This window comes from Dysidea avara, chromosome 1, assembly GCF_963678975.1.
Source record: "Dysidea avara chromosome 1, odDysAvar1.4, whole genome shotgun sequence".
In the NCBI taxonomy this organism is placed as follows: domain Eukaryota; kingdom Metazoa; phylum Porifera; class Demospongiae; order Dictyoceratida; family Dysideidae; genus Dysidea; species Dysidea avara.
This window is the reverse complement of record NC_089272.1, coordinates 50,557,421-50,582,755: the sequence shown is the minus strand read 5'-3', so window position 1 is coordinate 50,582,755 and position 25,335 is coordinate 50,557,421. Positions and strand designations below refer to the sequence as shown.

The window sequence follows — 25,335 nt, the reverse complement described above, 5'->3', positions numbered from 1 at the left end:
AAAGAATTCAAAGACATTATGCAGACAATTCACATTGATACAACAAGCTGGCTAGCTCATACGTAATACCCATTTGACAATATCTTCAGAAAGCAGAAAGACAGTAAAGAAATGAAATTATTGGGCACCACTGCACCGATAATCAATGGAGGCAGTATATAGATTCACGTGCATGTGTATGATTAGTGTGCTACTTGTGGCCTGGAATATTGACATTCCAGGAATGTTTTGCAAAGCTAGCTGATATAATACAGTATTCCAAGTTGTTGCCTTTTATGAAGTTATCACATCTGCTCCTCAAATACAAGTGCTTTTAATCAGCTGCTCATATTTCTCATGCTAGTGTAGCTGGTACTGCTCTAAGCACATGTACACCAGCATCATCACAATTGAGTTAGTGTGTTATGCATGACCACTATCATATTAACAGTGTATGTACATTATATGTGTAGTACAAACTCATGTTTTATAACTGAATGTCATGGTTAACATTATTTGTGCATACACATCAGCAGTATTTTGACTACAGCTATGATAAATATCAGTTTCTACAAGTGTAGTGACTAGGATCATAGAAATAAAAAAATAATGAAACAAGGGAGGTCATGTACACCACCTGCAGCTGTGCTAGTGGATAAATGAGTTATGAATGAAGTAAGGATTTAATTAGTTTCACACGGCGACTGCAGCCAGACCTTTAATTGGGTAGGGAACGTAGAACAAGTATGCATGGGTATTCTAACTGGATCAGGAGCCTTTTTCTCCCTACCAAATCACAAAGAGAAAAAGAGGTCTGGCTATGTGAGACAGGAGACTATAGGATTAAAATTAATGTTCACTAGTACAGCTGCAGATGTAGATGTCCTCCCTTAAAAATAAAATTTCATATAATTATTTCTTACTCCTTGTTTGTTTCTTGTCATTTGTAACATAATTTATGACTGGTGAACCAATGTCGCATCAAAGGAAACAGCACTGGCTAAACATTGATTTAGCTACTTAACACACGTCCTGACTATGGAAAGCATTCTGTTTCATCTTCAGCTTTGATCCACCCATACTACAAAAACAGTACAAGAAACACCTATGCAATCAATCCAGTCACTACAGAAGTTTGCTATTAAACATGTGCTTCAACCATCAATTACTAGCAAGTACTGGGAAGTGAATGGCCATACATTCCACTTTGTTTTCAGGTATGTATGCTCTGCACATTATTGACAACAGCATTACAATCAAAAAACAGCCAAGAAATTCGGCTGCAATCAATTCAGTCACTACAGAAATTACGGACAATTCTCATGACAGCTATACGTAGTTGTATTATACTGAAGCCGCCATGCATTACCATGAATCAATGTGATATAGTGGAGGGACGCAATGGGTGTAAGTCCATGATGCATACACTGTAACAGCTGCAGTTGGTAAAAGGCACGTCTTGGACAGAAGTGATGTCAGACAATGACGAAATCAAGCTCATAGTTGAGTTACAGTATGCTTGGTTAAATGCATCGGTTAGTTAGTTAGCTAGTTAGTTAGTCTGTCAGTCAGTCAGTCAGTCAGTCAGTCAATACAAAAATTCAGTTCAACGTCTTTTTTTAACAGAATGGTTTTGGTATCCCTCTGGACTTGGTATTGCTTAGCCAGTACTGTCAAGCTGTTATGAAGGGAAAATGAGGCTGGATTTTGAATGATATTTTTGGGTGAGAAACCCAAACCTCCATGATCCCTACTACGTATACAGCACTACTGTACTGGCTTGCACCACAATAATATAACAAGAGCTATTACTTTAAGAATCGATCAGACCTGCATTTGTGAATTATCTGGTTTGTAACATGCATATTTTGGTTATTCGTTAATTTTAGGTGTTACAGCACAAGTACTGTAGGTCTTTAGTACACAAGTGCTGAAGGTCTTTAGTATAATAACTGGATTACCTTCTATCAAAAAGCATGATTTTATACATATACTTGTAGCTGTTGGTGATGTTTATTCAGTCTCACTGTGTCTTAGAGTACGGTAGCTCTCAGTCTCTCACAGTATTGGGTGCCAAAGTGGACAAAAAGCCAAATACTATGAAGACAAAACATTTTAAATCAAGGCTGTTTTATGATTGTGTTCTCTCTCAAAATGTTACTATTGTGGCTTCTTGTTTCTATTTTACTGATGGCTATAGCTAATTTTGTACATGTTGTCTTTCAATGTTGAGCTGTGTACATATCATCTCTCAATTCACAGTTATATGTACACAGAGAGACAACATGTACAAACCTTCAAACATGTACAAATCTCCAAATTGAGAGACACATGTACAAAACTTCAAACTGAGAGACAACATCTACAAATCTCCAAATTGAGAGAAAACACATATATAACTTCAAATTGAGAGATAACATGTATGAAACTTCAAATTGAGAGACAACATGCACAAATCTCCAAATTGAGAGACAACACATACATAACTTCAAAGTGAGAGACATTCAACATGTACAAATCTCCAAATTGATAGACAACATGTACAAAACTTCAAACTGAGAGACAATATGTACAAATCTCTACATTGAGAGATAACATAATATACAAAACTCCAAATTGAGAGACAAACTGAGAGCAGCCATTGGCAAAATAGAGACAGGAAGCCAGATAACTGTCATATTTTTGCACAGTCTTGATTTTAAACCATTTTGTCTTCATATAGTATTTGGATTTTGTCCACTTTGATACCCATACAATGGCACATTATATAATTAGTTATCTTTCCAAATTAAGAAACAAGTATCAAGAATATATCTATACATAATACATGTAATTACTACTAGTATTTTTTAATTAAGTATGGGAAATAGAGATCACTGAAAAACAAAACAAACAAGAGTTAAACAAGTCAGCACATTAAACACACAGAGATCTCTATCTGCATGGACTCAATGGATATGGTAGAGACTAAGCTAAGGAAATAACAGTAGTTTCCACAAATCAGGAGTAGATAAGTGCTGAGAGAGATTTTTTTAATTATTTCTTATATGTACCGTAATTTGCTACTTGTACGAAAATTTCTGACACGAAAACTTTTACATAAGATCGAACTACTCTAATAGAGCAGTCATTCGCGTAAATCATACGAAAATATTTTTGCATAAAAATAAAGCGAATTACGGTACTAGTTTTTTACTTTTTTATGGATAGTTAATAACATGATAATAAGAGGTGCTGCAATGATGGTGCTTGATATTGCACAATACTAAACATGCATATCAAGTTATTCATGTACAGTAACCTGTTACTGTAAGTGTTCAACTAATATTAACTGTGGTTAAATAATAGGTAATTATATAGGGTTCCACACATAGGTGGATCCATAGGCGGCGGAAAGGGGAGGGGCTAGGGGGCTAAAGGCCCCCGTAAGCCCCCCGTCGGTCTGCTGAGGGGGGGCTTAGCCCCCCTCAGAATGATATCACACCTAAATTATCTTTCTTGGAGTGGGGCTGAAAACCGTGATAAAGATCGAAATACTCTAATAGAGCAGTCACTCTAATAAAGTAGTCAGTGTGTAGCGAGCTATGTAAGGATTTTTATGTAGTTTATCAGCTAGAAATAGTAGCTGGTGAGGTGGAAAGCTCTTGTCAGTTGGTTGTGACCTTTTTTTTTTTTTTTTTTTGTTCTCACCTTACCAAACTATAGAAATAAGTCTGGGTCAGCCCAGCCCCCCCTCATATCAACTACTTCCTCCGCCGCTGGGTGGATCTAGGAGGCATTGTCAGGGGGGGGGGCAAGGGGGGGGGGGGGGGGGGAAGAAGTTTCAGTGTTTATTCCACTAAGAGGAATTCTAGTACACAAGTTATATTCAGTTGCATAACTTTATTCAGTATAGCTGGATGAATTATAAACATACAGTTTTAAGACTGTAGTTGGAGAAAAGTTTTAAAAATTAGACCTCCTAGGTTTAAATTTGGGAGCATTTTGATAGCATTTAGTTAACGAAGTGTATGCTTGCAATGCATATAAAGATTAGTTAACCTATTTGAGATTAAACCTGTTTAATGGTAAAGTGTGCTAAATCAAAATAAGGTGTAGCTATAGCTAGTATTGTTATAATGACATTAGAATCGTGACTGTTCTATTAGAGTATCTCGATCTTGGTACAAAAATTAAAACTTATTTGTCTCACTTTCTTTACAGTGTACAGTAGTACATTTATAACTGTTGTCTTCTATTTGCCCATTGGCTTTCTATGCTTCTGAATACAGTGTGAATGCATGATTCCAATTTCTGCTATCAATATTGTACTGTGAGTCCAAGGGAGGCAAGTGCCCCCCCCCCCCCCTCAGATCTGCCTATGGCTCCACAGAATATTGGATAGCTACTTATTAACACAATTAACAAGTTGGCTATCCTTGCAGAGACTAAGTCAAAAGATCAATGGTAAAGTGAACCTACAACTACATAACTTTCCTTCCTATATATCATTCTTCACATCCATGACCGCACATTGCAATGACAACATTAATTCTCAAGCAAATTTGGTTAGTTTTTATTGCCAAAGAGTGAGCAAATTTCCTGTAGATACCATATTTCAGTTTCTAAAGAAGTACCTTTATTGGTTCATATTTTCCAGTGAGCCTATGCTTCTTCCAAATTAACTTCTAAGGTTTCTTTTGTGGTTGGGGAGCTTCCTAAGGTGGTGTTACATGAGTGCTCTATTAAGATTTCGGCAAAAAACATAGGCAATCTCTATTTTGAACCACTATCTTGGTTTATGATATGGATGATTCCCTAATAGAACAGTCACTAAGAGCATTCACAACAGTAAACACTACATAGCTTACATCACTAGAAGAATGATAAAAGATCCTTAAACTGCAGTTCAAACAGTTCATTTGGGTCCATGCAAAAGGATTCTTACTGTACATATTGCTGTGCTTTCATTCCGTATTTTCTTTATTGGAATTTCCATCGCAATAGGGACACATGAGTTGTAAATGATAAGAGTCAAGATCTTGACACTAAAACATTGTGGTACTGTTATGTAAAATCCCAAGGCCAGAGGTGACTCAATACCTAGACAACATGCCAAGCCAGGGCCTGAAATTTCTTCTGTATTCAACCTGACTTCTCACCAGCTAAAGATTTTATTGAAATTGCTATACCCCACTTCTGTAGTTGGCTGGAAATATTGTAGACGTACTATGCAGCACATCATACATACTTAACAAAAACCACTAATGAATCACACATACAGTGGGCTATAATCATTAAATGGTAGTTTTCCACTGCTATTTTTATCCTTCACAATTATAAAACTATCCAATTATAACTGAATGTGTATATGCTATAGGACATGCACCTTTGATTAGTACAGCAATGCACCAAACCAATATTTTTTATAACTTGCTAGAGATAATTATCCTAACACTAAGACATGCAGCATTTATCTGGTTAATAAGGCTATAAAACTGGTTTTCGCAGAGCCGATTACATAATGTCTTATACAATATGCCAGACATATTCAGCCATCATTTTAAATAAATACACCTCCATAATTAACTTAGAGGGGTTAATTGTATACTTCCATGGAACTCCACATTAAAGACAGCTCCAGGAATTCCTGGGATAGGTTTCCAAATTTTCTGCTGTATGCCACTTAAACTTAGGGAGGCCTGGGGCATGCTATTGCTCCCCAGGAAAGCATGTATTCTGAGATTGAATGTGATACCAATTTTCACCAAAAAATCTTTAAAGCTGACATTTTAAACACGTATATGTTAGGAATAGGCTGTGTGTGCTTGCTTCTGCTGAAATATCATCAGAAGCAGGTTAAAGAGTTTAGAGGTGGAGCTACAATGTGACATTTGGAGCATGCAACAGACATGGATGCCAGTCTCGGATGCCATTCTAGGGAGCTGGGGGTATGCCTCCAGGAAAATTTCAGGTCTTATATAACCTGAGATATGTTTTTACTGTGCTGGTATACAGATAAACTTAAGTAACTTTTTAAAGAATGCAAAATTTGACTGTTCTATTAGGGTAGTTGACTACTCTACTGGTGTATCATTTAAATTTTTGACACCTTTGCAAATCAATGCAAGATCAACTTTAATTGTCTGAATACACTTGATCAGTTTCTTGAAACCACATTAATCCCCCTGGATCTGTCCCTGCCACATGCTTACATATAACACATTAGTACTTAGTCTAGTGAAAAGCATGTGTGTAACTCATGGTTTCATCTTATAGACACTGCACAGACAGGCAACACACAATAGTTTGTACATTGCATTGGTACAATGCTTAATATTGTTATGGTAGAAACTAATTATTGTTATAGAGACCAGTGACATGTTTAAGCTACTCTTTATGGAACAAAGAATCTCAATTAATACAATGGCTTCTATTCCATAACTTTATTACAGGTGTTCATTAAAGTGACAACACTCATACATACAAACTATATTATACAATTATTATGAAACCAACAATGTCACTGAAATGCATTTTTGACGATTACATAATGGATAATCATGAAACTCCAAACAAAACTTCAAGTACAGTCATAAAATATGCAGCAAAATTGGCAGTTTAATAATTGTAACAAAAATCCTTCCATTTTGAAAGGTTTAGTTTTGGCAACGATCTACATTTCACACGAGGTTGTGACAGTTTGAAAGCATTTGGCTGTATGCTCCTTATTTTATCAGAGCTCTCACAGATGACCTTAGACAAGGTCACCTTAGACAGGGTATTGCGTTGCTTGGATGTAAATACGTTTGGATTTTCCCACCAAAACCGATCACCATCACGGATAACCTTGAATGATTCAGCCAGCAAACAGGCAAATGTGGGACCAATACTTGACCCATTAAGATGTTTTTCTGCAAGTCCAGCAAGCCACAAGTCCATTTTGTTCAAATAGCTATTAGCACCATACAGTCTTTTAAGCTGACTAACAGTTGATGAATGTGCAAATGATGGCTGAATTTTGAACCTGTCAACACAAAATTTCACCCAGGCTCTATAAGGAGGCATAGCATGATCACGACCTCTTTGGATATTAAGGCAAGCCAAATCATTTGCAAGTACTAATTTAGGGCCTGTCAGCAAAAAAGAAGTAATACCTTCAGTAAAAAATTCATCAACTTCTTCAGCTTTGTCTACGATTAGGCCTTTGAGAATAGGATCAGTTCGTTTACTCTTATAGTACTCACTGGGATTGAAGAAGCCATCAGCTAGTTCAAGAGGACCAATTTTGAGTTGTTTGTACTTTCTTCCAAGACGAGAAAAATTTTCTCTAATTTGGCTATGCCCAAATCTGAAAGCTGCTGTTGCAAACACATTAGAAATAACTGGAGTCTTGTTGCTGGAATAGTGTCTGTAGTCTCCAATATAATACCTAAACCATTTGTCACCATACAATGCCGGCAAATATTCTTTGTAGGTGATTATCTGTATTATAGCACCCATAATTTTTCTAGCTTCTTGGTAGAGTTTTTCATCATTCCAGCATGGATTTATCAGTGACAATTGCTTTGCAAGTCTGTTGTGTTCACGGAGAAACAATGTATGAATGACAACTAGTCCAGTATGTTCATTAACTCTTGTATCCCCAGCCATGAATAAAAAGTCTCCTCTTGCATCCGTCTTATTACTAAATGGCAAGTCACCTTTTCCAGTACCTGAAGTCTTCAATAGTCCCCCTCTAAATGTACGTAACTTTGTTGCAGTTTCTTCATCAGAGCCATAAATCATTGACGCATCAACGAAATGAGTTATCTTGTTAATATGTTCCCTGGGTTTGGTTCTGTAATTACTGCGGCGGTGGTTATCATGGTGGTTATTGTAATAGTGAGTTTGGGTTTGACAAGTTGGCAATGATCTGGTTAATGGAAGATCTCTAGCCTTATTTTCTGATGTGATGCCAAATGCTCTGTCTGTATCCTTGACCTTGATAGGAAAACAGTACTGAATGTTATTATTCACCTTAGTGCAGTTCACTTCAAACATCCCCAACAAGTCTATGTCATGATCTAGGAATTGTCCCCACTGCATGTGCATGTGAGTTAGTTGTTTACTACTGTTTGCTTTAACAGATGCCATCTGCTCACTGATGTGCCTAGCACTGGGCCAAGGAGGATCAAAAAAATCACCAAGCAATTGTTGATGTCCGCCAATTGGTTTTGAAACCCCGTCTTCATACTGTGCAGGCAGTAGTCGTTGAAATTGTGTAAAAGAAGCTCCAATCATTGGACTTCGGAGGTTATTACAGGTGCCATCAATGGTTCGATATTTGTCAATGGTTGGAGTATTACAGTTAAATGATTTCCTTGGTTCTGCGCATTCAGTGATATTATGTGGATTGTCTAAAGATGTCCTTTTGGTAATGCTTATATCTCTTGTTGCTTTCCCAGTAGACGCCTCATCTATACACCAATATCAAACAATAACACACTTCCCATGCATAGATAGTTACTTACTTTCATTTACAGTACGATCAAAGTCTGGCACAAGATCACTCCCATTTTCAATAGCCTCAGTTTCCTTTGTTGTAACAGCAAAGACACTAAAGCCACAGCTTATTGCCAGAACACAGATAGTGAATGCCTGGGTTCCAACCATATTCATTGAGCACAGTTATCACTTTAGAAACACCTGTTTCTTGGTGTTGCTTATATAGTCCTGGTCAACACAAAGGCATAACAATTACAACTGTATATACACATATAGAGATAGTTCCATAACAAGATAATCAATAGAAAATGTTCATTTAACTAATATCACTGGGTGGATACATATATACTAAGTATGGCTTCATTTGCACAGAGATCTCAATGATTTATATGTAACTAAACCTATACACAGTGAACAATCTGAATCTACCAAATTTCTATCTGTAGCAATGAACCAACATAAAAGAACGAAGGTGCTGTAAACAACATTATGTTCGTACGTAGTACAAGGCAATTGGCACCATGGTTATATTGTGTATGCCTTGTACTGTATTGCTATTTTGACTAGCAGTGAAGAATCAATATCAACAAATCATCTTCTACAGTGAACTACTAGACAAAATGGCTGTATCCCATACAGCCAAATTAACAACAGAAGCATAAATAATATAATAGTTCCAACATAGTCAGTGTGATTCCATAGTAGCTACAATACAACTAGCCTTCTTCATGTTTCTTTTGAGTCCACTGGTCTACAGACCAATAAAGATTTGGAAACATAGACCAGTATTATGTACAGTGGTAAAATGCACATGTATACTGGCAATGTGGTGTATGCATGTGTTAACTTAATATATAATTATGCTGAATGTGTGCAACTTTATAGTATGCATGTATTGTATACGTAAAGCTAGGATGCGCATGGTGTGCCTCATGTGTATGCATATATTGTTTTGAGAATAATGCAGATTGCATGTGCTTATTTCTACATGTGAATTTAATATGGTTGAATGGGATACACATATCTACATGTGACTGGATCTGCGAACTCCTGACATAATCGCGCAAGCCTAACTTTTACAGTACTGTATAAAGCAATGATAACAATGAATAAATTACTTGCATATTTATTATTTAAAATTTCCTTGTTCTTAGTGAAGAAAGGGCCTCACAATGAAAACGTCGATATCATCTTATTTGCCTACTCAAGAGGAGTTGGATACATAAGTTGTGGGAGTTTGTTTACATCTGGTCAAAGCAATAGCATGTGATTGATTTTTTCATTGAATTTGAAAAAATTTACCAAGCAATCGATTTCCCTACTCACAGCTAACAGGACGGTGAAAGTTTCAACTCCATATGTTGCTAACTTTGTAAGTTGCAATTGTATTATAGTACGGACCACCTGTACGTAAAATCACGAGTACTCGAATGTACGCAATTAAAACAACTCACTAAAAAGGGGCATAGCAGTCATTTCACTTGTATGTCTTCATCCCTGGAATCGACAAATGAAGACTCGCTACCGAAACGGCTGCCACACCCACTTTTTAGCAAGTTTTTATTATTGCACGCAAATGGGTGTATGGATATAACTCTAAAAGTTATAGACATATGAAGCTGAAACTTTGCCCAGAGCATACACTTGGCTAAGTAGATTATAAATACTTAATAATCAAGAATTCTAAAAATGTACAATCATCGTAGATCTGGTGATATGATCATGATGAGCAATTGTTGAAAATAGCTTGTTGTGTCAGATCCATGGCACTATCATATCCAGTGCCTTGTGAATAGTGAATTCCGTGATCTCATTTACCGAACTACCAAAGGACTTGCTGATTTAACCAAAAACCACCTCGTTGCAGCTTGCACAGAACCACTGAATACTTTTTGCAAAACACATCTTCAGACCAGCTACTGCATGCAATGGCATATAAAGTTCACATTGTATTGTGTATTCAGATGCTTCACTACACTTATCAACTGTATATACTCAATCTGATTAGAATCTTATAGTATATAAGTTTGACCCATATACCAGGGTAATGCATGGAGCAAAAGTAGTGTAACAATGTCATAACATCATGTGTATGTAATCTGCATGTCTCTATAGTAAGGTCAGAAAACAGCTTACACTCAATTTAAGCTATTGAAATGAAACAAAGCTTCATACATCACACAAGTCAAAGGTAACATTGTAAAAATACATTTTGCACTTTTGTAACTGACAAGTATCGTATAATCAGTATAATTATATATTATGTATACCGTAAACCTAAAACATGTCACAATTATATTTTCACGAAGCTATCATTACCCGCAAAAACTGTGAAAGTTTTGTCCCTCAATAATTTACGGCTATACAGTACAAGCAGGTTGGTGATCAAACTTCAAAGTTTGTTTGCATAGTCACCACAAACCATCTACAAATTGCTTAAATCCTCTTTCCTTGTAAGGCTGTTATAAGTTTGTTGAACACACAAAAGTGACCAGACAAACAGACTCAACTCATGTAGGGAATTGTCCAACAACTTTTGCAACATTAATTACATCATCCAACTCACCTTACATCATGCACAACTATTACAGATGAACAAATTGGAAGTAACTATACAGAAAGTTCAAAGCTAGCTACATGTACAACCTTGTGCTAAGGTGCTTGACAATTACTGTAATTCAGGTTGCACTGAAGGCACATTGTGGTTTGATCATACACCTGCTGTGAAGCTTCAAAGGATTGTGAGGCTGGTTTCAGATCAATATCCTTTATGAAAGGTACAAGCCTCCATGATCCCTATAGTATCATACTGTATGATACCTCATGCTTGAAAGAACGTACAAGTAGATATTGCATCAGCAATAACTATCTCATTGCCTGGCAGATGTTGAGTTCAAAGTAAGCTCATAAAAACAAATGGGATAAGGTACTAAAAACAATACTAATACATTGAAGCCAGATACAGTCTGAAACTCCAGTGAGACAAACGCCAAGAAACATTATGTTGATATAGACCATCCCCACATCACAGATAACGCACAATAACCATTCTATAAGGAATCTAGGTCTTTAGCAAACACTGTCAATAATCTGTTAAAGACACAACAGGCTTAAAACACTCAAAACAGAATTTTCATGATGCCTCTGTACTTGTACATTTATAAAAACAAATCTAGCTATCATGTTACCTCCCATAACAGTATGATCATAATTGTCAAGTAAAGATGGAGACTACATTTTACTGTACAATTGTCACAGTAGCAACTGTTTATTAGGGATCATGCATGGAGGTTTCTCACAAAATAAAATTATTGGCCAAAAAGCCAGTTCACAATGCACCTTCATATAGTATAACCAAGCCTAAAAGTGCCTGAAATGCTTCCAATAGGTTGTTATAGATACAATTTCTATTTAGACGAATTTATATTTACTGATGTCTCCAGACAAGTGTATTCGATAACAGCTTGTTCTGCATTTTACAGCCATACAATGTATAGAATAGAGATGATAGTTTAGACTTGCTACATTGAATAACAAACGTGAACTATCAACTACTATATAATGTGCCCCACATGAATGTAAGCAAAATGTACTTTTCCATATAGCTACATGTAGCTAGCTAGCCCTAGTCAGATCGATTGTTATTGTTACTAGAGCATTAGTGACCAGCACTACTTAAGGTTCAATTACAGACTAAGAGTCTAGACTCATGCACTTAATTCACCACCAATATAAAGTGTTAAATAACATATGGTGACTTACGTAGTAGCTATGACATCAACACAAACACCCACGTCCCTTCCTCCGTTTCCTCGATCAGGCACTGAGCATCTTAGTGTTTATACTAAACCATGAATGGAAGTTACACCGCGAGATGTGAATAATTATCACTAGCTAAAACAAATTAATCTAGCTTTCATGATTTCGGATGTGGTAAAATTGATGCATTATTGCGGTGCGCGATATACGGTTTCATCATTAAATTAATATAGCACACATCATACATGCAGGCCAGCCTGTATATCTGAACGACCTCTGTGAAGCAGTCTTCACCGGCAACATAACATTTTAAGCTGCACGCATAGCCTGCTAGTCAGCCAACTTGATTTGGAAAATAATTTTTTTAAGGCAGCCAAGTTGGCAGGGTCAGTGAACAAATGTATACAGCTATAAGTTACGTTACTGTACTCTTCACTGCCTTACCGCCAGGCTAATTGCAGGGTTGTTTACCAGAGGATGTTCCGTCAATTGTCTTCGAACCGATCAATGATTTAGCCTCATCAGCAGTCTAACGAGCTGACCACACCTAGCTACCGGATGTTAGTTCTTCAGAAAATCCGAGAACGATGGAATATTCACGATATTTTACGGAGTAAGGAATTCAACTCGGCGGCCTCTACTGGGAATTTTTCCGGCTAACACCCTGCTATTACACTCAATAAGTCATCTCTCAGAAAGTACTTAGATGGTGCATGCTGCCCACCATAGTATCCTAGCCTAACTAGAGAAGATATTTCTAGCAAGAACATCTAAAAAGTGGCTGGATCCAGCAACTTTATTGATCTGTAACTTCAGTATTAGTTTTGTATAAAAACACTCACACAGGCCTTTGAATTGTACATCATGCATGCTTGTAGTCGCGAGGACTCACCCACATTTGTTAATCTATAGTTGTAGCTACGTATATAAACGTTTTCATCATTCCATTATGATGGTTTTTCTCTATCCACAATAATAGCTAGCTAATCTTATTTCAAGAACTTTCCACCTGATCAGAGATGCTGGAAATCCATTTCTCAGTATACCCTAATACACTGTGTAGCTATAATCTTCGTTGGAAATTTCAGGGTAGTGGCAAAAATAATTTAAGTGGAATATAATAATTATGTAATTTTCAGGTAATTGTCTGATCATATCCCTCCTTATATCTAACAAAGCTGTACTTAAGAAATCTCTATCATACTATTAATGAATCAAGACACACGGTAGTGTGTCGTGCGGCCCAAAAAGCCGGCGCGTAACACCCATGAGTATATATTGACAGGAAGAAAGAAAATGCAATTTTCGCACCTCCGTAGATCTGTGCTTCCTTTATGAAACAAGACGATTTTTGCTGTGGACATGCCATCCAACTGCAGCACTCCACATTCCAAATTTGAGCGAAATCGCTTTACGCGTTCCCGAGATATGCGACTTCAAAAATTGGCTCAGTTTCTTCGTGTTTTTTTTCTTATTTTTCTTCCTCTTGTCGCACACTTACAAAAACTGCTATAAAACGCGAACGCCACATCCGATTGCCATGAAATTTGGCACACAGAAGGTCATCAATGGTGTAGAAGAATCAGACTTAAAGCCACGGAGTTATAACACGACATCCAACTTGGTGCAGCAAGTGCGAGATCGAGATACTCTAATAGAGCAGTCACCCTGAAGAGAATTCAAGAGATCAGCTAGAAACAAGAAACCTGTATAGAGATCAGCTACACACAAGTCATCCTGTACTAGAAGAAGTTACCTTGTAGGGAGTTCATGCAACTATGGAAAGAGATAGTTCAGCTAGAAGAAATCACCTAAGGCTTGTAGAGTTCAGCTACAAAGAAACCACCATGTAGAGAGTTCAGCTACAAACAAATCGCCCTGTGGAGAGATCAATAGAAGAAGTTACCTTGCAGAGAGTTCAGCTACAAAGAAACCATCATGTAGAGAGTTCAGCTACAAACAAATCTCCTTGTAGAGAGATCAGCTAGAAGAAGTTACCTTGCAGAGAGTTCAGCTTCAAACAAATCACCCTGTAGAAAGATCAGCTAGAAGAGGTCACCTTGTAGAAAGTTCAGTTACAAAGAAACCACCATGTAGAGAGCTCAGCTACAAACTAGTGACCTTGTAGAGACATCAGCTAGAAGAAGTTACCTTGTAGAGAATTCAGCTACAAAGAAACCATTCTTTAAAGAGCTCAGCTGCAAACAAATCACCTGTACAGAATTCAGCTACAAACAAATCACCCTGTAGAAAGATCAGCTAGAAAAAGTTACCTTGTAGAGAGTTCAGTTACAAAGAAACCACCATGTAGAGAGTTCAGCTACAAACTAGTAACCTTGTAGAGAGTTCAGCTACAAAGAAACCATTCTGTAAAGAGCTCAGCTGCAAACAAATCAGCTGTACAGAATTCAGCTACAAACAAATCACCCTGTAGAGAGGTCAGCTAGAAGAAATTACATTGTAGATAGTTCAGCTACAAACAAATCACCCTGTAGAAAGATCAGTTAGAAGAAGTTACCTTGTAGAGAGTTCAGCTACAAAGAAACCATTTTGTAAAGAGCTCAGCTGCAAACAAATCGCTTGTACAGAAGTCAGCTACGAACAAATCACCCTGTAGAGAGATCAGCTAGAAGAAGTTACCTTGTAGATAATTCAGCTACAAACAGATCTCCCTGTAGAGAGATCAGCTAGAAGAAATTACCTTGTAGAGAGTTCAGCTACAAAGAAACCACCATGTAGAGAGTTCAGCAGCAAAGAAATCACCCTGTAGAAAATTCTGCCACAAACAAATTGCCCTGTAGAAAAATCAGTTAGAAGAAGTTACCTTGTAGAGAGTTCAGTTACAAAGAAACCATTCTGTAAAGAGCTCAGCTGCAAACAAATCGCCTTTACAGAATTCAGCTACAAACAAATCACCCTGTAGAGAGATCAGCTAGAAGAAGTTACCTTGTAGATCATTTAGCTACAAACAATTCACCCTGTAGAGACAGCATCTAGAATAAGTCACCTTGTAGAGTGTTCAGTTACAAAGAAACCACCATGGAGATTTCTGTAATCAATATATGTATTATATATATAATTTGTACATTTATTGATAAAATATTTAAAGTACATCTACTTCATCTTTTCTTCTTCCTGTGGTAAAAAAAAGATAGGTTAAAAAAGTCCCAAAGCTGGCCTATATTGGGGTATACAAATACAAAAAGAAATGAAATCTAATCCAAAACAGCCAAGCTGTAAAAAAAGTGTGCGGCCCTCAAAAAGGCTATGGTGAAAAAAGATGTGAAATCCAAGGTGGCGGCCAAGAAATGGCTGTGATGGTAGGTTAATGGTAAAATTTTAATAATGACAATTTGGATGAATTTTGTGCCAAGACCAAGCAGCACAAAAATTCACCTGAATTGTCGCTATTAAAATTTTTACCATTAACCTACCATCACAGCCATTTCTTGGCCACCACCTTGGATTTCACATCTTTTTTCACCATAGCCTTTTTGAGGGCCGCACTCTTTTTTTACAGCTTGACTGTTTTGGATTAGATCAGTATCAACAGGTATATACTGTACACTATAATAGCTAATTAACAGCTACAACATTACAGTATGTAGGTCTACTAGTTCACTGAAAAGGAAGGCATGACAATTCTTCTAACTATTTGCTCAAAAGTTTTGGAGCACATTATAATTATATCACAACACAATGAACCATTTAAACATTAATAATATCCTATAGAGAATCAACATGCATGGGTTCCGAGCTCATCATTCTTGTGTCACCCAGTCTACCACTAACAGCAGACATATTACATGCCCTCAATTATATATTTTTTTTTAAAAGCTGATGTGATACTTCTCAGCTCTGCTATGGGCTTAAATCATATTGTTCTCATCAGTGATTCTTCACTAAACTTGAACACTGCCGTTGAAATTCGAGATGATACATACCAGGGGCGGATCCAGAGTTTGGAAAGAGGGGGGGACACCTTTCTGAAAACTTGCTGAAAACCAGTTGAAGACCAAAAAAAAAAAAAAAAAAAAGGTCACAACAATAATAGCTAGTTATCCTTACCAACTATATCACGTCTGTTATGTAAAATAAAATCCTATTTATAGCTTCATAGGTAAGCTACACTGCCTCATGAACATTGTGACTGCTTTATTAGAGTAATTGACTGCTCTATTAGAGTATCTCGATCTTGTATGCAATTTCTTGAAGTGGGGGGGGGGGGCATTTGCCCCAAATGCCCCATCCTGGATCCGCCACTGCATACTGTACACAATGGTCATACTAAGGCCACTCCAAATAAATTCTCTGTTTCCCGTCCTGGACTCAAGCATATTTGCATGCGGGCGGGCGGTCTATTTCCATTATTTCATTATACGATTGGCAGCTTTTCAAGCCATTATTTGCCTGGCACAACCATAAAAAGCTGCATAGAAGCATGCTTAAGCTTGTTAGCACAAACGTGAAGTTTGTGCCGACTTGATAGCACTGCTGACATGTGAGCCAACCCTGTTTCAAGATGACTTTTACTGAGCCTGTCAGTATGCAAGAATAACCGTAATATAATGGAAGAATACGGAATAATGGAATATTTAGAGCTGACAGTAACTAGATGCGGGTGGTAGACGGGAAACAGAGAATTTATTTGGAGTGGCCTAATGCAGTAAGTGCTCTTTGATGGTGCAACACATCTAGCCTTATATCTGTAACATCTAGTGTCTGCTATGGGACAGTACTTGCAATGACCTGGCCACTTATGTTTCAAAATGACATCATTACCATTACAAACTCATCTCGCAATTTGCTGACAACAGCATTTGTATAGAATTGTTAATACACCAGAAGATCAGGACATCCTTCAGCAAGACTATAGGTCAAATTTCAAACTGGGTAATTATTATAGTGGCAGTTATAGACTAAATGTTACCAAATTAGATGTGTAGGTGTAGATCATCAATCAATCATCACTACACTCTCAATTATTTCATCCTCAAACAGACATCCATACCTTAGAGTCAAGACATTACCATGGTAGCAACACATATCTACTGTACATGTACGTATAGCATAACTAAAAAGGCAAAAAATATAATTATTATTTCTTTTAAAGTAGTATATATAATAACAATTTTTCCTCAAATTTGGTATATGAACTACTGAATGAGGAGGGTGTTTCAATTCCATAGGTAAAATTGTGTCATTTCAAAAAGCATCACAGAACTACACATAGCTATGTGCGAAAACTGCATTATTTGCTTCATATCAATGTGACATGACTGCTCCTGAAGCCACATGGCTGTGGCAGCACACCACACGTTGATCTCAGGTGTGTTCATTAATGTTGAAGCTGATTGAATAAGGAAAACATTTCAGGTGTTTAGCTTTGTGCTTGATGTACGGGTTTTACCTCTAACATTAATTTTGGTTGATGTACTAGTATTAGTAATGTTTCCTTAATCAATTTTTTCTGAAAACATTAAATGAGCAACTCTGAATTTCTTTTCCTGAACCAATCAGCTTTACCTCAAATATTTAATGAACACATCATGAGATATTGATGAAGGGGAATACCTCAGTTTCAGATGTGCCCACAAACATATCATGAGGTATTTCCCTTGATCAATAAGCTTAACCCATTAGTCTGATTGCTCAAGGGAAATACCTCAGATGTGTTCACTGAATGTTTGAGGTATAACTGATTGATTAAGGAAACATATCTCACATGATTTCATTAATCTATGTGGTGTGAATTCGAATGAGACAGGCTATTGCTTTCCTGTGTGTCCTCACTGCATGATGTCACATGAGGAAAAATTGCCAAAATGTGCATGGAGCAACAAGGAAATTATTGCATATAAAGGGAGCTATGGAAAGCTCTTTTTTTACACTGGTTATATATCAGCATTATTTAAATCTTGTTATTTAGTGGATCACTTGAAATGGCTTTTTCAACAACATCTAGAAAACTTCGTTTGGATGCAGGCTTTCTTGAAGCTGAATGCAAAGATGGCAGTGGTCGCTACCAGCTGTCAAAAATTAACCTCAACAGCTACATTGCCAATGTTGATGGACAACTGACATGGTCTTCTGGTGGGAACTTTATTTCTTCCTCTACCGACCTGAAATGTGTTGGAGCTGCTACATTACAGGCAACCTGTATGAAGAATAATGGTGAGAAGGTTACCAGCAAGATAGATTTAGATGATGCTATCTCTAACCGTAATGGTTCCTTGCTATGCATATTATCAAATGCCCCAGGGTATTACTCTGCAACCTCTAAAAATGTTAGTCTTGCAGGAACTGTACTGAAAGCTGATTGTAAGACTGACAAGGGAGATTACCAAGAATCTTCAATAGACCTCAATGACTTCATCTCCAATGTAGATGGCTGCCTAGAATGGCGTAATGGCATGTTCGCTGCAAATTGTCAAAATTTTGGTCTTGACAGCTCTTCATTCTTATTGGCTGAATGCAAAGATGAATCAGGAACTTACTACAGGGCTGCTATCAACCTTGACCACCACATAATAAATGCCAATGGTGTCCTGCAGATGTACACAGATCGACTGATAATAAAAGTTGATGAAGACAATGTTGAACAAGTTGCTAAGGAATTGAAGAAGTATTATGAAGCTAATAAAGGCAAAGTCAGTGCGCAAGTTGCAGATAATGGTGAAGTCAAAGTAAGTCATTATAAAAATGTTTGCTATAGGTATAGTATATAAGCCATTAAATGTTTTCCCTGCCAAACCACAATAAAATTTGTATATTTATTACTTGCATGCTTGTTTAATAATTCTACTTTTGAAAACCTAGTCACATGCAGTATTGCTATGTAGCTATACATGTTTGGTTCAAAGACCAGTTTGTCTGTTTTGTGCAGCCAAGCTAGTTTGCAGCAAATAATTTAAAGTCAATAATTTTGGAGTGTAATTTCCACACTTGAGTAATTTTAATGGTAAAATTAATTGTGACTTCTTAAGATCAAGATATCAGTATTATTAAAGTTCAAGGTATAATTTTGTAGCTTTTTAACCTATTGTCATTAGGCAATTCCAACAACTGTAAAAGTTAGATATGTTGCTAAATCTCTTTTGCTGAATTGTAGTACCTTTATGTATCTGCTGAGGCTGGTAAGGATGCAGGAATCATATTCCAGTTGAGTTCTGGTGCTCAAGCTTCCATCATGCACATTGCTAATGACCAAGGTGGAATACAAAGAGTTAATGTGGATATTTTACAGGCCAAGGCAAGTATATGTCATTTTTGTCATAATTACACTGTAGAGATGAATCGCAAAAATTGAATTCTCATCTAAGCACTTATTATTGCCATTTTCATGATTGTTAAGCAACCAGATGTTATATTTTTATAGTTATAACTGAAGCAATAGGGTGATAATTCTGTAGTTGCTTGTAGCTACAGTATTAACATGCCTAGACTATACCCTAGTAAACTACGGTCTAGGCTAGCCAGACTAGACTACAGTTTCCACATAAACTCATCAATTCATATTGCATTCACATGCAACTACACAACACTGCAGATGCTACTATGTTGTTTTGTTTTTTAATTGTTTCTGACTACTAAAACTAATGTGGATGAGTGTGTTCAATGCCAGTGACTTATTGCTACTATTAATACTATTATTATCATTCATCCAGGTTAATACATGGGCTGGTTTTGGAGCTGGAGTGGGAGCACACATAAACCTTATTTCTGCTCAAGCTGCAGTATTTAATCTCACATTGGGTATAGGAGTAGACACTGGAATCGGAATAAAAGATGATGCCTTACAGTTTAAGGTACTTGGTACTGGTCTTACTGTGGGAAGAAAGGTTGAGATAAGTGTGCTTGGAAGCTCATTTGGAATAGATTTTGGCCGACTTTGGTAGTCCTGCAATCTCAAACCTGGAGCAGTAACATAATGTAGTAATGTTGTATCTAATACAAACAGAGCAACAAATAACATAAATTACTTGTACTGTAATTAAATGCTTGTATATAGATGTTATAAAATTTCTTCTGATTTACATTTTATATATATTGTATATTATACATATATTTATGGAATGAAAATTTATAGCAGTTTAACAATACAAAACTTAGTTGAAACTATTGTAGTTTGTGTTGTATTAGTAAAGTTTTTAATGAACCTGCCGTATTAATGAGAATTCATAACATTTGTATGGGGGTCATAAAAATATTGGTATAGTCAACCATTAAGGCAACCATGGAAACTCTCTTTGTGAAATGGTACTAAGTTGGTCATGATATTGCTAATGCTAATTGTATTGCAAGTGAATATTGACTAAAACTAAGCACTTAAATACCTAGCAACAATAGTGTCATGCTTATACTGTATGTGCTCAAATTTAGTATGGTTGCAGTGCTTCAGCCAATACCATTTTTCTTCAGCTATAAAGATTATGTGCACAACACTGCACATGTTTAAGTATCAACTTTTAATGCATATACTTAGCCAAAAAAATTATTTTGATAGTTTTCAAGATTCAATACATTTAGTACATAAAAAGGTGTGTAAAGTTTAACAGAATGTTTGACACACAATGATGAGATGACAGTGCACAGGAAAAAGGTTCAATTTCAGTTCTCACACTGGTCTTTGTTCCTTGTACACATAATGTCTACTGGTATTAAATAACTATTCTATTAGAGTGTTTATATTTTTAGCAGCTGTAATTGAAGTCTTATATACTCCTAAGATATACCTCTTATAGATTCTTAACCTTTCCCCTTGCTCTTTTCATCTTTTCATTGCCCAAACCATATGTATGTAATCGCACTAGACTAAGTGCTGTTCTAATAGTTTTACAAAAACTCACTGTTTTGCTATATTTCCTAACATGAAAGTGTTTATACAAAAAATTAGGTTGTGGTGTAGTAAGGAAATATATACGTATATATGTTCAATACTATAGTACTGTTATTTAATGTACTGGAACAATACTAAACTATATAGCTTCTACTAGCTTCCTATAGGTAGCACATACGTGGTAGCTAAAATATTATACTACAGCATCCCACGCACCCTCCCTACATCCCCTCTTGGTATTTGGATGACTCAGAATGCTATAGTACTGCTGGAGGACAGCTTCACAATAATAGCTATCACCCTTCATGATCCTGATGTATTATTGTATCATATAGGGAAGCACCCTTGTACAGGCTATGCCTTTTGGTGCCACCCTGTCATTTTGACAAATTAGATAAATAAATAATAATAATACAAATAAGACTATTTCAGATTTCTAAACCAACCTATATTTATTTAGCTGGATTAAATAATGCCACTACAATTACAAAGTTTAAAACATTAAATACATTGTGTATAGCTAGTCTCTGCATGTATATTATGTTATTGTGATTAGCATTCTACTTTCCAGTTTTCAAGTGAGAAAAATGGCAGTTTATTACAGCTATACTCTGGTTGTCCAGTTTCTAATACATTTGGAATGATTTGAGAAATGTCATCAGCATTATCACAGATTAGTTTGGAGAGCCAAGTGAATTTTGTTGGTTGCTAGTGAACATATTTTCATTTTCCCAGTAGTATCTGTCACCATATCGTAGGTCAGCAAATGTAGGCCCTAAATTGGATCCTTCCATTCTTTGCTCAGCCAATCCTCCAATCCACAAATCAATTCCATAAATTTCAGCTAGTTTCTGTTTAGTAGTTTGGCTGTGAAACTTGGCCGTGGTAGTAGTACGATAGCATTGCTGAAAACTCTTATATGGTGGGATGCCATGGTCACGACCATGCTGGATATGAGAGCTGCTAGATCTAGACCTACAGTTGAATCTTTAGGTGCAAATAATTGTGTAGTGAGGACTCTGGTCAAAAATTCATCTACTTCTAGTGATGTATCTTTTATTAGTCCACGCATTATGGGATCAGTTCCACCACTAGTAAAATATTGTTCGAGATTGAAGAAAACATCATGTAGTGAAAGTGGACCAGTAGCTGTAGAATTGGTATTACTTTTAAGGCGAGAAAACTGTGACCTTACCAAAGAATGACCAAACCTATATGCTGCGGTAGCAAATGAATTTGGAATGGTGGCATCTGTGTCTGGAGAGTATTAATCATTGGGCCTGATAAACATATTAAAAGCTTCCTTTTCCATTATTAATGGTAGGAACTCCTTCATAAGTGATAACTTGTATCATGGCACCAACAATCTTACGGCCTTCATGGTAAAGCTTTTCGTCATCCCAGCAAGGATTCAGTTGAGCTAATTCTGTTACAATGCGGTTATGCTGTTGTAACTATATATTGTTCATTACTATTACAGGAGTAATGAAATTGACTCTAATATCACCAGCAGTAAAAAGTGATGTGCTGCTATTAGAATAGTCAGTTTGAGATGGAAGATGACTTTTAAGGGAGCCTCCTGTTCCTCCATGTTGCAGCAGACCACCAGAGAGTAATCAAAGTGAGTAAGCTTCTTGTTGGGAAGATCCATAAATATTGGAACCATCTAGATAGTGTGTGACTGCATTGATCTGTGGTCTAGGTAGTTTATTAGTGTTTGAATGTGTGCAGGTTCCTACAGATCTTGTAAAGGAAAGACATTCAGCAGTACCAAAATCTGGATTGTTTTGTGAAATTTTAATTGGATGACAATATGAACCATTGTTGGCTAGATCACATGTCTCATCACATTCAGTTGTATCAAATGCAAAGATTTGGTTTAATATGCCGCCATGACCGATAAACTTGCCCCACACCATGGCAAGATGGTTAATACTTGTACTGTGTGATAGAAGATCTTTTACTACTGGGCCATGGTCCGTTGAAAGGATCACCATTTACTTGCTGGTCATAGCCCACTGGAAGTGAGATGCCATCTTCATATTCAGCTGGGAGAAGACATCGGTGGAAGCACCCCACAATGGGTGTTGAAGATTATTACATGTTCCATCAAATGATCGGAATGGGTCATATCTAGCTGATGAGCACAATTTACAAAGTCTAATAATGTGTTGATTTCATCACTGCCTACTACTGGTGGTCAACTTTCAAATTGTATTTCAGATTCCGTTAGACTACGCGCCTTACCAGAACCTTCTCTACAACTTTTCTTGCTGATATACAGTATGTTCATCTCCTAACTTCTGAATTGTGTGGTATTGATGTTTTTTAGTTGGAGAAGAAGTGTTACTTGTGATAGAAGAATTTACTTCTCCTATTTTCTTCATTGAAGTCTCCAAAGAAATTGCTTTTAATATTGCCAGTTCTACTGGATGAAACTCTAGAAAACAATTGCAGCAGTATTACTCTACAGCATAAGCAGTAACACTTTATAGAACATAATATTGCAATCCAAATCTAAGATGGCTAGCAAGCAGCAGCAGCAGCAACAGAAATAAAAAGATTTTTCTACAGCATTTAAACACATAGCTTCAACCTGGTGTCAGCATAATCATAAAAGAATCTCAGGAGCATATCTACTGCATGTATTGTGCATAACTCAATTAGATACTGCGTACAGAAAATGCTTTCCATTGTTTCACACATTTCACTGATCAGTATACAGGCTGATACAGTACACAAGTAGTGACTAAGGAAGTGTCACACATACATATAAATTTGAAAGACATAATAACAAACTCTATATAACATTAACTATAAATAATATTCTCACGTGTATATTAATATTACCATGAAGAGAGCTTAGCTATAGGTGAATTGTATAGCTAAGAACTACATGTCACATTATGGTTCCTCACCACATAGTCTGAAAGAGCATCGAAATCAACACCTGATGCATCCTGAAAATCAGTAGATAAAAGAGACTGACACAATTCAACAATCATCAGGTCACATAGCATTCAATAGCCAGAATATAAGATAGCTTAGCAGACTCCTGGGGATGAGGCAAATATGGAAGGTCTAAAACATCAGGATGAAAAACAGTTCCAGGAGTGCAGTTATGAGGTAAATTTAACCACCGTTTTACAAACTTTAGTGCAGATGATTGGGTGGATTGAATGGATATCACTGTAAACCTCTCCACAGCAATATGAAAGTGAAGTACAGATGTCACAAAGTTTTTAAGGATCCACACTTTGTATTCCCCTCTAATAGAACAGTTGTCTATATGGGGTGTACGTTGGAGATAGCTGTACTAAGATTTCCTGTCTGATATTGTCAGAGCCAGATGCCAGTTTAGTAGCAGTGGGAGAAATGCCAATAGTCTTGCCTAGAAATTTAGTCACAGCAGGAGCGTACACAGGAATTTGGAAAAGGAATTTCCACTAGAGCTAAGTAACTGTTATATTAGAGTAGTTTATATTGCCTGACTGCTATATTAGAGTTTCACCAAAATCATAAGCTATAAGTGTTGCTATTGTGTAATGTGTCCTGTTCCATGATAGATTCCAGATTCTGGAAACCTGAAGTTTCAATTTCTTAATGTTTCAAATAGTGTGTAAAATCCAAAGGAGTTTCCTGAAACCTCTGGAAACCCCCCTCGGTACGCCCCTGTACAGCTATAGACATTGGGAACTCTGTAATGGGCGCTATTTAGTAATGTTTAAAATAAAATGTCTATTATTATTATTATTAATTGTTACTGAGCAGACAGCACAGCTGATATGCTCAGGAAAAAAAGCAATCACAAAATGAATTTGGCTACGTAGTTACACAAAGATTACAGTTATCGAGTTCCATTATAATGTTTGCTGAAAAATTAAGAGTCATTATTGTTGCACTCAATTATGGTAGATGGTAAGTTGTTCCAATTGATCTGGAGTGAAAGCTCTGTTGGTGTGAATAGGTGGATGAGTATGGTAGAATAAAACGATGTGGGTGATATAGCTAGTCTGGTGGATCTTGTCATTGAAATGAAATAAGGAGGAATCGACTGAATAATCTTGATGTAAAGTGTTTGTAATCTGGATATTTAATGTCTCAGCTGAAAGCTTGGCCAAGAAAGATGCTGTGCCATAGCTGTCTATGGTTTCAAATAACTTTCAATGTCGATGGCAATAGCTCCATCAATACACAGGCTTTCAATGTACTCCCTGGTAAACATTTTGACTGCTCTATTAGAGTATTTTAATGCAGGTGACGTTCTTTTCGATCCAACAATGCAGCAAAGT

At 36.7% G+C, this 25,335-nt stretch overlaps 2 protein-coding genes and 1 pseudogene across 3 annotated transcripts; 1 reads left to right on the top strand and 2 right to left on the bottom strand.

Annotated features, from left to right (window-relative positions):
• Nucleotides 1-6,337: 6,337 nt before the first annotated feature.
• On the bottom strand, nt 6,338-12,806 carry LOC136267960 (peroxidasin-like). Of its 2 annotated transcripts, none has more exons than XM_066063183.1 (3): nt 12,649-12,806; nt 8,472-8,673; nt 6,338-8,417 (listed from the first exon to the last, which is right to left on the bottom strand). In XM_066063183.1, exons 2-3 carry the CDS (start codon nt 8,617-8,619, stop codon nt 6,580-6,582), a joined length of 1,986 nt encoding a protein of 661 aa, XP_065919255.1. In that variant the 5' UTR covers nt 8,620-8,673; nt 12,649-12,806; the 3' UTR covers nt 6,338-6,579. The 2 variants fall into 2 exon arrangements, with proteins under 2 accessions (XP_065919255.1, XP_065919263.1); XM_066063191.1 differs by lacking the exon at nt 12,649-12,806 and adding an exon at nt 12,208-12,577.
• A 3,956-nt stretch (nt 12,807-16,762) lies between these two features.
• LOC136268026 (uncharacterized) lies at nt 16,763-20,323 on the top strand. Its single transcript, XM_066063258.1, has 4 exons — nt 16,763-16,870; nt 18,134-18,890; nt 19,316-19,456; nt 19,872-20,323. Exons 1-4 carry the CDS (start codon nt 16,866-16,868, stop codon nt 20,100-20,102), a joined length of 1,134 nt encoding a protein of 377 aa, XP_065919330.1. The 5' UTR covers nt 16,763-16,865; the 3' UTR covers nt 20,103-20,323.
• A 1,394-nt stretch (nt 20,324-21,717) lies between these two features.
• On the bottom strand, nt 21,718-25,268 carry LOC136247303 (peroxidasin-like; annotated as a pseudogene).
• Nucleotides 25,269-25,335: the final 67 nt, after the last annotated feature.